Here is a 16,342-nt window from a genome sequence, read left to right as displayed (position 1 = left end):
ATTTTTCGAAGCCAAAATGTATGGTTCAAACTAACCTGGAGTGGATTTTACCTGATGCCTGAAAGCAGAGAAGAATAGTTTTTAATTAAATTTCTATAGTCAAAACAATGCCTTCTTATGTATTTGACTCCAACAATAATGTCTGGTTTATAAAGGAATACAAACAGGCACAGTAGTGTTCAGAAGATTTATTAACTAGCTAAGACATGACTTAGGCAGATACACTTAGCAGTCAGAAGAAAATATTCATTGCTACCTCATTAAGGTTTTTGTATCTGTTTGCCAGGTACAAACATGAAAACCACCTCTGCTTAAAAAATGTCCAGAGAGCTGTATGTTCTTTGTTCTGACACATTTAAAAAATAAAACCTTTTCAGTCTTGTTAACCCCAGTCATATAAAAGGCCTTACAATTTTCCCTCCCCCCTCAAACAACTGATCTCTTTTGCTCCCAAAACAGTTCTGAAAAACTCAACAAATCTTTTCTCTAGGGATCAACAGCAGGCATGCCATTGCCAGTCATTCTTGAAAAGACTGAAGCCTTAACGGCAAAAATGGGAATAAATTATATGGTGTCGGGGGCAGGAGAACTACAAACCCATTCATAGAATTGATTTGTAGCGCACTCTTCAGTAAGGCTCTCCCCGGTGGAGTAGAGAACCACCTGCCTCCGAGCCATCTTCCCAAGTCACGGACTTGGTTAAGTTGCCAGATAGAAATATATGAGTGGAAATCTCGTTTGCTTCCAACACACTACACGTGACAACCGGACTGCAAGTCATTCAGAGCCCCACAGAAAAGCTTCATAAAGCAAATGGATATGACGTATTAGCTAGCTTTCCTAGAGAATTAAAGTTCTAAAGTTCTTTGCTCCTGGTCCAAGTTAACAGAAACAATTTTAGCTTCAAGGACTGACATTAGCTAATTTTTGTTTACAGTTACAGAACTACAGAATTAACAAGTATTTGAGACATTCCACACTATCTTCACACTCCATGTCATATAAAACCTCATGTAAACTGACAATGTTCACTAACACAGTATTTGCTGTAACATTGAAAAGGCACATCAATGTCATACTTAGAGAAACTACATTACACAGCACTAGATGATACAGTGATACGCAGACGTTTTTAGATGTTTTTTTTCTGCCTGTGAAAGGGGGTGTGTCCTGACCACCCTATTATTTTTACCTGTTTTCCTAACATGATTCAAGATAGTTTCATTCCACCTTCGCCTTCATTTAAAATTTGTTTGCACATTGATGTAACTTTCAGAAGTCTAGAAAATAATAGTTTCAGACAACTCAAAATTAATCTCTAAAAAACACTTGGATGACCTCCAAACAGGTCAAAGATAGAGTCTGATTTTTTTATGTCATAGCAGTTAGCCTTTCATCCAATAAGACAAGTATATATCTTAAAGGGAAAGCTTCTAGTTGTCCCTAACTATCCATTTGGGTGCTTTTCTCTGCTTTCAGAACATTTACTATTTTTCTCTTACTGTCCTTCATGTTTGCTGCCAACCACATGACACGTAAACATTTAATTTACAACCGCCTGTTTCCAGGTAGATGATTACACACAGGTAACTAATGCCAGCTAAGATTTATGAATAAATCCAAAAGATGACTGACTCATGTTCTTGTCCTCTGCACTTGAGATAACTAGCTTTTAACTCAAACATATTGATAATAATTACGAGTCGACTAACTCAACACTCAGTGTCACTACATAGCACATGCCGTCTTACTTGAGTCTGTTTTTCTGACTTCCTTCTAGTTTCTTATTGTTGGAAGTGTCTCAGAGATAATGTGTGCTTTAGTTTTAAACACTCATTACCAATATTCAGAAAAAATATACGATTTTTTTGCCCAAGTGTTCGTGAATGTAAGTTAAAAAATTATATTTGATTTGGATTCAAATATTTATAGATTTACACTATATCTATTTCGTCAAAATATATTGTATAATATTTAATAAAACCAAATACATAAAATAAAGTTTTCAACACTTTATACAAACCCCTAGAAAAGCTGCTTTTTCTTTATAAGGCTGTTGGCAATCAATCATAACCATGGAAAATAATAACCTTTGGTTGTTTTACTCTTTCACCGGGGATGAATGGTATGACTAAGACAGTTCTGGATGGGCCGTTTCACTGGAAACACTGATACGATTAAATACTTGGATGGTTTTTGAGGGTCTCAGTCACTTTCAGTGTCTTCGTCACCTAGTGGATACGACTGGATGTTGTTCTGAGTGTACATTTTTGTTTTAATGGGGCAGTTGTGATCCATGAGAATGGCCTAAAAGAGAGCAAAGTGCAGATATATTAACTTCCTGTTTCATAAAGATGGTTTTGACATACTGTTTAAGGATTACTGCTTTGAAAGCTATATATGTATATGTATATATATGCAGAAAGCTATATATATATATATATATACGTATAGAAAGCTATTTACACACACATATATAGTACCACCCATTATTAACCAGTCGTTTGGTGCAATTGCCAGGTGCCTGGCCCAGAAATCCTCGAGTGCTACACTCAGTGAAAACTTCAGGTGGTAGGACCCAGCAGAAGCGGTCTCTGCAGTACTTTCATTACACCTGCCAGGGGCCATAAGTCGATTCTCAGGAGCCTGTAAGCTATGAAGGGGTATGCAAGTTAGGCTTGGGAAAAGTTACACTTAGAATCTTGGAATTGGATGGGGGAGTTCCTGGAGGTCACCCAATCCCACTTCTGTTCACAGACTGCCTTGTGGCAACAATAAGGGACGTGCTCTCTCAATCAGGTGAGCTCTTACGTTAGACACGTACCTGAGGCTGGACTAGAGCCTCCCCTGTTTGCGTTTGCGGATCCAGTTCTGATTCCAGCCATCTTCACAGGCTGCCCTTACTATATTTTAAGCCCATTGCACAGACCCCTTAAACTTCCCTAAATATCACAGGGCCCTTATCTTTTCAAAAATGGCACTTCCAGAGCACCTCACGCCGATTCCTGGCTGCCCTCTCCTTGCTCAAGTGTTTGATTTAAAAACATATACAATCCTCTTGTGAACAAAAACATCTCATGCCCTCCTTTGTTACTGAAAATTAAAAAACGGTCAATTGATCAGCACTTGAGTCATTATTCCTCCTGGAAGTGTCCAGGCCACACATGTTATCTGATGATACAGCTGATGCTTATCATCCCAGGACCACGTGAAGCAATATCAAGTTAACAGTCCCCTGTGTGTTAGGTGTTAACCCTCCGTGTAGGCACAGAGGTGAAAGAACTTGACCAAGGGATGTACAGCTGGAGTGGGGCAGGTGTGCGCCCGGGCAGCCTGACGCCAAGGTCTACCCTTGAGCAGCACTCCGCGGCAGTCGGGTGTGAAAGACAACCGAAATGAAGTCCCATCAGGTTATGTCTTTTGGAGTTTCCTTCCACATAAACGATTCTCCTAATGCCTTTCTGTGCAGTTTGGAAATCTAAATGGAAACATTTATGTGGATTAAACTTTATGTCACACAGGCCTAGTGCAGCCTTTCGGGGTCTGTTAGCTTCTCCTCCCATTTTTTGTCCCACAGACTCGATAAGCTTTTATGACCCCAATCGATGCTTAATCCATTTGTCATTGCCCAAGAAATTCTAAAAGGATCTGCCCGTGGACAGGTTAAGGTAAGGACATCCTGACCCTACCCTCTAAGTTAGGCAGCCAGCTCAAGGTCTCAGCTGCAAACATAACTCCCATTGTTTATTACGCTTCTTTCCAAGTGAACTGACACGTATTTAATAAAGAGCTCAATTTCTGAAAGTAATGGAGGCAACAGATGTATACCGGGACCGCTCGCCCCAGGTGGATGTGCCCTTACCCCCCAAAGAGCTCAAGGTCTCATCTCCCTAGAGTAATGATCCTCAAAGGAACGTGCCCCAAGAATCACTCGGGGTGGGGGGTAGATTCCAGGTCCCCACCCTCACACGAGAGCAGTGTCAGCGAGCTGCGAGAAACGCTGCCCAGCCACGTGGCATCACCCGGGGCTAGTGCAGAGTCACGGCTGACAGCAGCCGCGCGGGCACCCACTCAGTACATATGGCAGCGCCTTCGGGTCCTATACCAGCAACTGAGTTACCGCACCGTGCGCGGAATGACAGGCCCCACGGGTGGACGCGCGCTGGGGGGGACGCACTCCAGAGAAGCTACTTGCAGGAGATGGGGCTTGGGCTGAACCTTGAACGCTGGAAAGGGCTTGCAGTGAGGGAATGCGCATGCCAAGGACTATTCACCAAACGGGACATCAAGTAAGACAGGGACACACTACAGAAGCCCCCCTGCCACCGTGGAGATCCAGACTGCAGACCCTGGCTGCCAGGGACGGGGCCTGGACCCTGGGCCCACAGACAGTGAGGCGGCCTGGGAATCGGTGATCTTTGTTCTGCCATGTTCACGGTCGCCTTCTGCCTCTCCGTTCATCTACGATTCGACCCGACTGCGTGTACGTCACCTTCCTAAGGACCCCTGCAACCCAGCCCTGATCATGAAACATGGACTCGAATTGTGCTGCAAGGGAAGTTCAGTCAAACTGATTATCTGACATCACACAGAGGTAAATGGTCAGAATTTATCAACTCAGCCAAACCACATTTGTTACACAGGTAAAGCAGCTTTCTTCATTGAAATAGTGTTCTGTGGCTGTTGAAAACTAGCTGTCTGGCTTCTGAACCTCTTTTGAAAGGTGTATTGTACAATAATTTTACGTTTAAAACAATGTGTACATGATTAAGCCAGATGGCATGTGATATTCCGGAAGTGCCATGAAGAGAGAGGGGTGAAAAGGGTCAAGTGTGTAAGTCCAGTGCTCAGGAGACACGTACAGAGTGGCTGTGGGCAGCCTGGTAATTTAAACCGGCACTCCATGCACTCCGTGGGGAGGAAGGTGTGTCTGACTCTCCACTGAGGAGATGAAAGGAGGAGGTTGTCACTGGGATTCAGAGCAAAACCCCATCACTGAGAGTTGACCGCTAGGCCCCGCCAAATGCCTGTTTTCGTATCGGACACAGCAGAGTCAGGATCTCTGGCGCGGCAGAAACACGCTGGACCAAGTGCAGCGTGAAAGCAACACACATGTGAATCTGGGATGCAAAGCAGAACAGTAAGAGCATTAAATGAAAGAGTTCCAGGCCTCGAGGCTTAGAAAAATACCAGGCCTACGTGCTAGCAAAGGTCTACCTACAATCAATCAATCGTGATGGTTCTGCACCCATGGAAACGCCCTGCAGAGAGACACCCGTAACTAGATTATTATATGCAGAGTATACACAGTCTCCTTATCTTCTAGACGCCCATCCTTGCCTGACCCACAGCACGGAGGAAGGAGCCAGAAAGACTCGACAGAATGACCTCGGTGAGCTTGGAGCCACCCAGGAAAAGAAAGCCACATCCTCAAACCACCTACTTTCCCGTCTGCACATCAATTAGAAACTTCAGGAGTAAGGTGTAAGAAACGTGCCCTAACTTTAAAAATAACTCATCCACCTGAAGAACTAAATCATACCAGAACACAGCAGTTCTCAGTCGGGCATTCTGAGAGCTGTGGGCTGCACCTTGTCTTGTAACTGGAATGGTTTTCCTCAAATGACAGCGTTGCTATTCCTTATACTTGAGACTCTTCCGTTTCTTTTTCCTCCACCTGTGTTGATATCTCGACGCTAATTATCACAACGACAACAACCAGAAACCCAATAAACCAACAGGGAATCTCACTAACTAGTTCATGACTGTACGACTTGGGATCTGGGAAAAGAGCATTAGACTTTTCAACGGTAAAACGGCGTAAGTCCAGACACCACGTTGTCAGAATGCTGCCTAAGGGAAGAATTATTTGCTGAGGTTTGATTGCCGGATCCCGGATCCCACGTTACCCCGCGTCTGGTAACTGCTGGTCCTGAACGTGGCCCCTCGACCGTCCTGTCGGTCCTTCCTCCTCCGTGGCACACTGCTATCTGCTGTGCTGCCCTCTCGCCCTCGTCCTTAGGTGCTACGGGTTCCCCTCGGGGTTCTCCCCACTCGGCCTGCTAGTCGCCACCCTCACACGCTGCCGTGATGCCAGTCACACGGCCCCTGATGCGCTGCCTCCAGTGACGGGCAGGCTCGTTCCCTCGCTGCAAGTCCTTTTCTCCAGGTTTCAACGATTCGCCTTGCTGGGAGCTTGTTTGGGTGTCTGACATGCTACAGGGAAAGGCGAAGCCTGCAGTTCGTGCTTTGCCTTTCAGAACTGTCTCTTCCTCTCCCTTCAGCTCTCTTCTTTTCGGATGAACCGAAGCACTGGTTTAAACGCGACGAGAGACGCGGTCCCGAGGCCCGCACTGTGGACGTGCTGCAGCCCGCAGGGCCACAGCGGGCTGGGCCAGCATCCTCTCGCCCCGCTTCTGCTCGTTCAGACCGCACCCATTTCCTTCAGGGCCTCAGATAAGCCATCGTGCTGCTGCGGACAAGCGGGTGACGCAAGAGCCACTAACGTCTGCCGCCTCAGCCAAGAAACCCGTTTGGCAGTCCTGGGGTCTAAAGAGCAGAAGGAAGCTCTCCTCTCAGAGAGGGATGAAAGGAAGGGGGCGGAGGGCCCGCTGGGCCGACCGCGTAAGCCAGAGATGGAGGTAAGAGCAGGAACTGATTACGCGCTTACTGTGTGCCAGACCCGGGCTAGGCACTCTGTGGGGTTCTTGCCTTCACTCCCCAGACACCCCTGCGAGGTGGCTGCTGTCATCTTCCCACGCGACGGTCCTGCCCCCGGGCCCCTGCTAGCCCTTCACTGCCTCCCAACAGTCTCCTGGGCGACGAAAGCATGTGTAGCTGATAAGCCTCGTTCAGATTGATAGGGTGGCAACAGCTGTTGCACTGAGAATTTTATGACCGTGATTTGGGCGAGGGACCGTGCTGGGGTTGGTTAGACAAAAAAGAAAGGGAACTTAAAGCACCTGGCCGGAAAACAAGTCCCCTAAGAGGTGTACGATATGGTGGCTCAGAGCTGGACGGGCGTCTAAGCCAGAGGAAGGAGGGGTGGCTTCCATCAGAATATGTCCACAGCAGCTTCCACGCCTCTTCTATAAGCCCAACAGATTACGAGGAATTCAAAATTATCTAGTTAAAGCCTATATAATAAAGGGCACAATGCTGGATATATTTTTAAATATGTTGAATGCAAAAAAAAAAAAAAAAAATGCCCCTCTCCCCCAGATAAAGCCTGCATGGAACCTAGCCTTCGGGTCTGTGTATGTCTTTCAATCCACCATTTGGGAAAAATAAAAGGGCAGTTCAAGAACTGTCAAAGCATTCAGGCCTATTTTGGTTCAAAAAGAACGTCTGCGGTACTCCCAAGGGAATATCACAAGGGACCCTCACACCCGTTCATAAACCAAACATGCCATCTCCCCTCGCCTCGTTTCTCTCATTCTTTCTTAGTCTAAGGCGCTGTTCTTTTGGCTGAATGAATATCTAGCACCATTTGATGTTTAAAAAATCAACAACACCCCCACCACCACCACCAAGTATGAATGCTTATCAGAAAATTCAAATTTAGACTTGATAACTCTGAACTTGTTCAGAAGAGGAGCAGTTTGTCTTGCTTATTGCTTTGACTCCGGCATGAAATCATGAATGTCAAAGTTACCCATGCTCACACGTGCCCAAAGGTGGATATGTGGTACTTTTCCATAAGGGTCTGTCACCTGCGCTAAAACTACCTCCAGAACCTCATGCAATAAAGACTCAGACACTATTACTGAAAGCCGTAAGGGTTAGGAGAAAAGCAAACAGCACCGAAGACAGCTAATCTTAGGAGTAAACACGGGAGGCAAAAAAATATATATATGTCCAAGATTTTCAAGAACCATAGAAAATTAAACTGAACGATCCCATGTTTATATCTGGTTGACAAAAGAGCTTACTGACTGCTAATCTATGTACAAAAATAATTTCATTCTTTAAATTTATAAACGTAATAATACTTGATATAGTAAAAGAAGTAGCTGCTCTATGTGGTAGCAACTAAAAATGAACTTTTAACACTTCTGTTTGGAGAGTTCTGCCCGAAAGAACAGAAATACCTTTTAGAAGCCACCCATGAAGAAGCAATGCATCCAGGGGCCCACGCTAAAATGATCGAGAAACGTTTCAATGCATCCTAAAACTTACCATTTTTTCTTCCTTGGCGGGCGGACTTCGAAGAAAAAAGCAGAGAGGAGCAAAAAGAATATCAATTATTCCAATAATTGTCATGAGCCACGGAAATCCAATCGCCTTCGCGACGGCCCCGCCAGCAGAAGGCCCTTTCAGGAAACAGGGAATTAGATAAAGTTCTCTGTAAAATGCCTCGTATGCAGAAAGACGCGAAGGTTTACGTGACGTTCGGTAGGCGTTCACTACCGTGCGCCGAAACAAAAGGTCGTTTCGAAAAGCCGGCGTCCTTACCTATCGCATAGCCCATGCAAAACGCCACGTCGGCAATGGCGTACACACTCCCGTAGACGGACACGTGCCGCAGGTCCACCAGGTAGCCCATGATGGGCATCATGGACGAGTCCACCATGCCTGCGGACAGCCGGGGGACACGGCCGACAGAAAACCGATGTGAACCGGACACGGCCGAAGGTCAGGACTGCGTCCGCACCTCACGACCATGCCGCCTCTTCCCCCCCCGTCACCGCCACCTGCGAGGCTCGAGGCAAACTCCTGACAGCTGAGGCCCGACTGAAAGGAGCCGAGGCTGGGACCAGAACCCAGGCCACCATTTGCCCATTCTCTGCCTTGCCTCAACCTTGTCGCCCACGGTCTGGATGGCCCGTCCTCTGGTGACTCGCCTGCATCCTTCGGATCCAGCGAGTCGCTGGCCACTGGCCATGTGGACCCCCTAGCCTGCTCCCTGCTTTCCTGATTCACTAATTTTTGATCCACTCATCCCTTGCCCTCCACAAGTGGGCACACCTGCATGCCTCACTCAGCTTCCTCCCCATCCACGCCGTGGCCTGGATGGGGAGGGAGGATCAGAAGGAACCAGAAAATGAGAAAGTCGGAGGGATCATCTGGTCCTCCTCAGGAAACTGTATTTGAAAAAGGTTCGCTCATTTGGGAGGAAAAAAAATCTACCACCCTCAAGACCAGTATTAGATCTCTGGTCTCTTGAGTTGTTGGAGTCAGGAAGCATAAGCAAAGAGCACACATGTTCAGAGTTCTGGGTTCAAATCCCAGGTTGGGCGAGCATGCTTGCGCCTGATCCCTCTGAGCATGGGTTTCCCCACTCAGCAAAGAAGGGTGGTCAGGACCGGCTAAACTGAGCCCCGTCTGCGAACACACCCAGCAGAGCCCTCGAGGGGCAGTTCCCTCAGGTGCGCCAGTGCGGGGGGCAGGAGGACCCACATTTCTTTCACTTGACTAGTTAATTTGCTGATCACCTAGTACGTGCAAGGTGTGGAACACGGTGAAACAAAATGAGTTGGACATTACGCAAAGAGTTGAAAAATGAACTACAGTTGTGACTGATGCTACAAAGCCGCTATGAGAAACCATACAAACACCAGGGCACCCCAACCTGGTCCGAGGGGTCGGCAAGGGCTCTGCGCTCTCCCGTACTGGTCAGAGATTAAATTCCTGCCTCTACCCTGCAGTACACTCCGCATTTACTATTATTGTGATCAATCTTTATGTTATAAAAGAGAAAAAATGTATAGTATTTATTCAAAATATTAACAAGATTTTTCCGTACATTACAAAGACCCGTCTCCTCTGCCCCTGAAAATTCCTGCAGCACAACAACACACCAGTCCACTTTTTCTGTACTAACGCTCATAAAAAATCCAAGTGAAGCCTCTGTGCCCCGGCCTCATCTGTTCGCAGATCTGAGCCCAAACAAAGAGTTGAGTGAGGGATTCTCTCGTTTGCCCAAGGATAGCACTGGTCTGTCAGCATGCTGCTGTCAATATCGGCCTTTTAAAAATACTCGTTTTCAGGAAACAAATGGCTAGCACATTGAAGCAGGTATCTTTCTGTGGATGACCCGCAGGCTGTACTGGGAGGAGATCGGCTGCCCAGAGCCTCCTCTCCAACTTCTAGAAATTTTAGGTTAAATAACGGTGGTCTTCCTGAGTAAGGAACGACTTTCTTAGTAGTGGGGAAAACAAAGGTTTACATTTAGGCACAAAGCTCTTGTGACTTACCAATTGCGAAACCGACTCCAAAGTTGGGAGCTATGAGTCCATAAATGTTTTTCGCGAAAGGAATCTGTAAGAGGAAATAAACGCTATACTCTAATCACATGACGTCCGACTCTAAATCATCTTGCAAAGTCTTGAAATCTGTTTTCTTCAGCCAGGTATGCATGTTCCATTCTGAAGAAAATGGGGGAGGGGGCGGAGGTTTGGGAAAGAACTGGACCTTCCGCCTCTTTAAAAGGTGACGCTGAAATGGGTTTCGTGACCACCACAAAAAAACCAGTCAGCTGCAGGCTGTAAGGACTAGCCCGGCCCACACGCCCCTTCTGACAGGGACTCTGAGGCCTCATCTGGAGAAGATGTTGGCCATTGGTAGATGTTTTATTTTAGAAAAACATCTTGCTATCATTTCAGGGTAGTTGCCCTAAAGTGTTTAAGACATTAAAATGTTTACGATGATGGGGGAAAATTAAATATAAACTATGTAATAAAACATTCTAAATAACTTCCCACTGACATAAGATAGAAATATATCCCTTGGAAAGTCTTGTCCAAAATTTTTAAAACGACAAAAAATTAGAAAAAAAAATTAGAAGAAAATGGAAGATGTAATAAAACTCAGTATCAACAAAATTCAAACTGCTATCAAATATTTCTTGGTAATTCTTGCCTGAAGCAAAAGTTTTATTTACAGACTGTCTCCACTGGTTAAATGTCATCTTTTACTCACACTTAAAATGCTGATTCCGACAATTATCATCCCCAGCAGAGCACAAAGCCACCTATCAAAAAACAAAAGAGCACCATCACTGAATAACGACCCTTCCCCACCACCCCCACCCCCCCACCCTCCGAATTTTCAATGGCAAGCATAACGGTGACTTGTAACAGCCAGGACAGACGCGCACGGAATTTTTTTTTTTTTTTTTGAAGAATGACAGTATAAGAACAGAGTGAACGTTGCTTTCATCTCATCTTACCTCCCCATTTTGTGTGCGAGGATCCCAAAAATATTGGTTCCAATGAGATAAGAGATGCTCGCCGGCAAGAAAGCAATGCCTGTACATTTATGAAAAGGACCCCTTATCAGGACTGATACCAGTCAAACGTTAGAAAAACTAATAATTGTAGACACCGCCGTGGTGATTACAGTGGATGAAATTAAGCCCTGTGGCCTGCACCCGAGGTGCTAATATCCGGTGCCTGCCGGCTCCGGGCTGGACCCCACACGGCTTAGCCGACCGCGCGGAGCCGCAGACACCCCCGAAATGAAACTCATTTCTCTATCAGCTGCTTCATCTCCCCTCCATCCCTGCCTGGTGGCGAGCTTCAAACACGGATGGACCGACACCAGCAGCTCCTGACTACCGGAGCAGGGCTCCTGCCATGCCACATCCGTGAGCAGCGGGGGCATCCTGCGCCTGTCCCCCACCTCCCCTGCCCCCAACCCCCTTCGTTATTTTGTACGGCAGAAGAAAACAGGCATGGAAAATATTAGGGAACATTAAGATAAGGCCAAAGGGAAAAAGTTAAAATTATCCCAAAGCTTATCACTCAGATAATCACCACTGTTATTTTCTCTTATAAGTTTATGTGCACATAAATAAGCGTGTGTGCACAAGATTTTTTGTTTTTTGTTTTTTCCTAAAAAAATGGGATTATACCTACTGTTCTACATCCTGCTTTTTTCAATCAGCTTTATTAACATCGTTCCATGTCCAAAAAGTAAATAAATGTCTGTGTGGTCATTTTCTGTGGCTAAGTTATACATGACTGAAATTTTCGCATACAGGTTTTAATGCTCATCCAGGAGAGGGACCTGGCAAGCCCAGGTCACGTGCGAGCTGATGTCCAGCTGCTGGTGGCAGTGGCTGCCTCAACCGTACCCTCTGCTGTGAACAGAAAGGCCTACTCATGTCAGGCCAGGCTTGGATGCCAGGGGATTTGTCCCCATCAGCTCTCTAGGTCCCCATCCATTATTAGGGCAAATGGACAATCTCTAAAACATAGCTTTTCAAACTTAGTGTTCAAAACTCCAGTGTTTTTCTTTAAAAATCAGATATACCAGATTTGATTCTGAACTTTGCCCACAAATGGGGGAAGTTGTTTGGCTGTCAGTCATCTGACTGCATATCACGCATGTAGGGGAGAGACCAGGTGGTCAGCAGGTGCCCACTGCGCTCAGAACGCACAGGGCCCGGGGGTCTTTCCTGCCCAGGCAGCTCGCCAGCGCACAAGTGTCATCTTGCCTCTTCCAGAATACACCGGCCTCTCGCTGTGCCTCTGGAAGCGAATGCGAACCGCCGAACCCCCAGGAAGGCGGAGGAACATGAAGCCCCAGCACAGAGGGGACTTCGAAACGATGGGTCCTACGAGCTCAGCAAAAGACACCATGCGCCACCCGGGCAGCTCGCGAGAGTGTTCTGCTCTGACTTCAGAGTTCACGGTCTTTCTCCAGAAAGGATGCGGGGAGCTTCAGGGCGGACCGGGCTCCCTTTTCACAGTGCGGTGGGAAGGGCTCACGAAGACCCTGGACAGACAGGAGGGGGTGAGCGGCCGGGGCCGCGGGCCAAGGGCTGCACCCCCTCTCGGCGCTGCGTCCTCGCCTCAGGGGAACAGTCCTTCTCAGCAAGGCTCACAGAGGCCACATGAGGTGAGGTGTCTCCCCTCACACTGGACACAATGCCACAAACGGGCATGGAAAAGCGATTCTCTTAAACCCGAGTCCATCCCTGAGGCGAGGAAGGGCCATCTCACTGGGAGCACTGTGAACACGTGGCCTGGGTGGTAAGCCCCATCAGAGGCTCCCCTGACAAAATCTACACGGCCGCTGGCCTGCTGTTTAGTCCAGATGGCCCAGGGCCTCTGAGTGACTTTAAAGACTTTATAAGGAAAGCTTCAGGCTGTGTCTGGGAAGGGAGAGGACAACGTAGCTTCCGTGCCCTGCACAGGGCACAGACACATTCGATTAGGGCTGTAAGTCAGTGAAGCGAAAACTTCAGAAACATCAGCAAAGCATCTGAGCCCCGGAGTGCTGCAAAGCCACGTGGGGTGCCACTCACGGCCACCGACCGCCAAACAGAGGGCACCTCCTGAAAACACCTGGAGCCCCAAACCAGCACAGGCACCTGAGAGACAGGAAATCGGGAAGAACAGCTTCCGGTGCCAGCCACAAGACACGGAGCATCTCCCCATCTTTGGCAAACCCACTATTCGCTAACTCGGGGTCAGCAAACGTCCATCCACCAGCAAAGTGCGATGCTCCCTTTTGGAGCTTTGAGGGTCTGGGTTCCCTCTGTTGTCCCCACTGCCAAGAAGTTCAGAGCTACATTTTCTGTCAAAGGATCAGCCTCAATTTAGCTCCAACAATCTCCTCCCCCCCCACACACACTAAATGACTTTTGTTGCCTGAGGCTTGTTTTCGCTTTGTTTTGTCACATAATTCACACGTTTTTAGTGTACTCATAGGGTTCTACGACCATCACCATCTCAAAAAGAAACCTCACACCCATTAGCGGTCCCTCCCCATTTGCCGGCACCTCCTCCAGCCACCTGAGGCCTTTTAATGAAGGACTATTTGATGAAAGAACACAGCGATTCAACGCGCCACCCAGAAGGCCTGGCGCTCAGGCCAGGCGGACTGTCCTGAGGCAGGAAGAGTGGGGACGAGTCTGCAGTAGGAGGCAGCGTCTGGCCAGACACCGTTGCTGAGGGCCAAGCGCCTGAGAGAAATTAAGGTCGCCTGAGGAAGGCTGGGGGCACGGAAAATGTCGACTTAATTCAGAACCAAGAGTCTCCACCATTTGAAGATACCTGTGTGTAAATTGAAAAAAAAATTGAAAAAATAAATCTCGAGGAAGGAAAAGCTATAAATTCTTAAAGAAAAGGGTATGTGTGCAGAGACTAGCCTTCCAGATAGTAAATGGTATTCTAAAGCTAAAGGATATAAATACGAAGCTATTGACGCAAGAATACGAGCAGACGAATGGAACGGAAGAGGTGATCCAGAAGCAGGCCCAAGAACAGTCATTCTGAACATCAGAGAGATGCGAGAAATCAGACTAACAAGGACTCCTGGCCCTGGGACAACTGACTGGCCATAGGCCACACGGAAAACAGCAGCGCCAGATCCCTATTGCGCGCCCTATGACGAAATTAACTCCATGTAAATCCAAGATCTAAAAAACACATCGTAAATTTATTAGAGGAAAACATGGGTGAAAAGCGATCTTGGCATGAGACAAGCCATTTTGCACTTGACTAAGTGACAGTGACGTCAAGAGGAAGACTGCTACATCTGACTAACGGTAGGTCGAACGTTCTGTGAGCCAAAAAAAAACAAACCGCCATCGATAAAATCAGAAGACATACAACGAACCAAGGTCAAAATGTGTGAAACATCTAACGAAGGATTGCTATCTTAATCTAGAAAAAACACCTAAAATCATTTCAAAAAGGACAAATAACTCGGGAGGAAAAATGGGCAAAGCACATTAATAAGAAATTCGCAGCAGAGGAAATAGATATGGCTAAAATAGATCAAAATGATAAATCGCACACTCCACTGGGAAAGACGGATCATGCCTGTGTTTGTGCAACGCTACCAGATCCCAAAACGTCCACTTGACTTTTAGGAATCTGCCCTACAAATATACTTCCAAACGTGAACAGGAACACACGTAAAGGGTATCTCGCCGCAGTATTGTTTCGAACGAAAAAAGTGGAACTCAAATGTTCAACAACAGGGACTGGTTAAAAATGTATGATATAACCTTAAAATAGAACAATATGCTATCATTAAAATGAATTATGGGCGTCCAGTTAAAGAGGGCCCATTTAATCTATAGATTTTCCTCCACTCCCATTCCAAATTCCATTTAAATCTATTAAAAGAGCACAAGGAAACTACAGACCCTCCTTTTTAGGCCCCAAGACAGACGAAATGCAAGAAGAGAAAAAGCAGTAAGAGGGAAGAGCTGGCGAAGGAACTGACTGCAGTGACGGGCACAACGGAGAAGCCTGGAACCTTCTACCTGCACACAGAACAGCCAACACGAAGTGAAACCCTTTCCGACTCAGAACGTAGAAAGTCCAGAAACAGGAGGCTCCAGGTACCAAGAGTGTAAGGCCGAGGGCTGAAGCAGTCCACAAAAAAAGAGAGCCAAAAGGCTTTTTTAAGAGCCGTTCCTGCCCCCACCCTCTCAATCGCTCACCCTGACGGGAGACGGTTTCTTTAGAGAAACTGAACTGAAAAGGCTCAAGGCCCCCTCGGCAGCCCCGAGAGAGGGGATAATACAAAAGGCTGAAATGGAAAGGGCGTGGGAGTCACCCCACTACACAGTAGGAGGGTGTTATTTCGACCCCCAGGCCCCAGCCACACAAACATGTACATGCAAAACCATGCAGAGTAAACGCAAAGGGGCTCTGCGACTTTAAGGTCTAATGATACTGATGATAAAAATTCAACAGTTTAGAAGATGAAGAAATCAACGGAAATAATAAAAGGCAAGGTAAGGAAGGAAAAGGATAACATGTAGAGGTCCAACATCCAACCAACCAGAGCACCAATAAAAGAGGAGAGAGAAAATGGAGAAGGGGGAAGGATTACAGAAATACAAGAAGCTTCTTGGAACTAAAAGCAGGTGTCCCAAGGGAACAGGCTGACTCAGCAGTGCCCAGCACAGTGGAGGAAGAGACCCAGCTGCAGATCGCCACCACGGACGCTCATAACCTGCAGAGGGAGAGAACGTCCTTCGAGCTTCTACAGAAGGTGGGGAGAGCGAAAGACGCTGGCCTCCCCAATGGCACCCCTGGAGGCTAGAAGACAATAAGACGGTGACCTCAAAATTCTGAAGGAAAACGATTTCCAACCAAAAATTGCATACCCGAACCGACTAAATCAACCAAACGTGAGATGAGAGTCATTGTTTGCAGATACACGAGGTCTCAGAGAACCTGACCCGCCGCCATCCACCGTCTCTCCGGAAGCTGCCGGAGGACGTGCTGCATCATAATGAGGGAGGAAAGCTAGAGAGAGGAATACGGAAGGATACGGGAAACAGAGAGGCAAAGAAGCAGCCCAGACACTGGAAGAGGGAAGTCCCAGGAAGACCTAGACAACAAATCGAAACTGGAACAGGAGGACAGAGTGA

General features: G+C 47.0%; 1 protein-coding gene across 1 annotated transcript in view; it reads right to left on the bottom strand.

The window, feature by feature from the left end:
• Positions 1-1,946: 1,946 nt before the first annotated feature.
• SLC18A2 (solute carrier family 18 member A2) overlaps positions 1,947-16,342 on the bottom strand; it is a 28,652-nt gene continuing 14,256 nt past the window's right edge. Inside the window, exons 11-16 of the mRNA XM_016142512.2 lie at positions 11,171-11,249; positions 10,921-10,972; positions 10,197-10,260; positions 8,455-8,574; positions 8,179-8,312; positions 1,947-2,307 (exon numbers count right to left, since the gene is read on the bottom strand). Of these exons, the coding sequence (XP_015997998.1) occupies positions 2,206-2,307; positions 8,179-8,312; positions 8,455-8,574; positions 10,197-10,260; positions 10,921-10,972; positions 11,171-11,249 (551 nt within the window). The 3' untranslated portion in view covers positions 1,947-2,205. The remainder of the gene's footprint in view (positions 2,308-8,178; positions 8,313-8,454; positions 8,575-10,196; positions 10,261-10,920; positions 10,973-11,170; positions 11,250-16,342) is intronic.

The sequence above is a fragment of the Rousettus aegyptiacus genome, unplaced genomic scaffold, assembly GCF_014176215.1.
Source record: "Rousettus aegyptiacus isolate mRouAeg1 unplaced genomic scaffold, mRouAeg1.p scaffold_m13_p_6, whole genome shotgun sequence".
In the NCBI taxonomy this organism is placed as follows: Eukaryota; Metazoa; Chordata; class Mammalia; order Chiroptera; family Pteropodidae; genus Rousettus; species Rousettus aegyptiacus.
The sequence above is the reverse complement of the archived record's forward strand: the minus strand, read 5'-3'. Positions and strand labels throughout refer to the sequence as shown.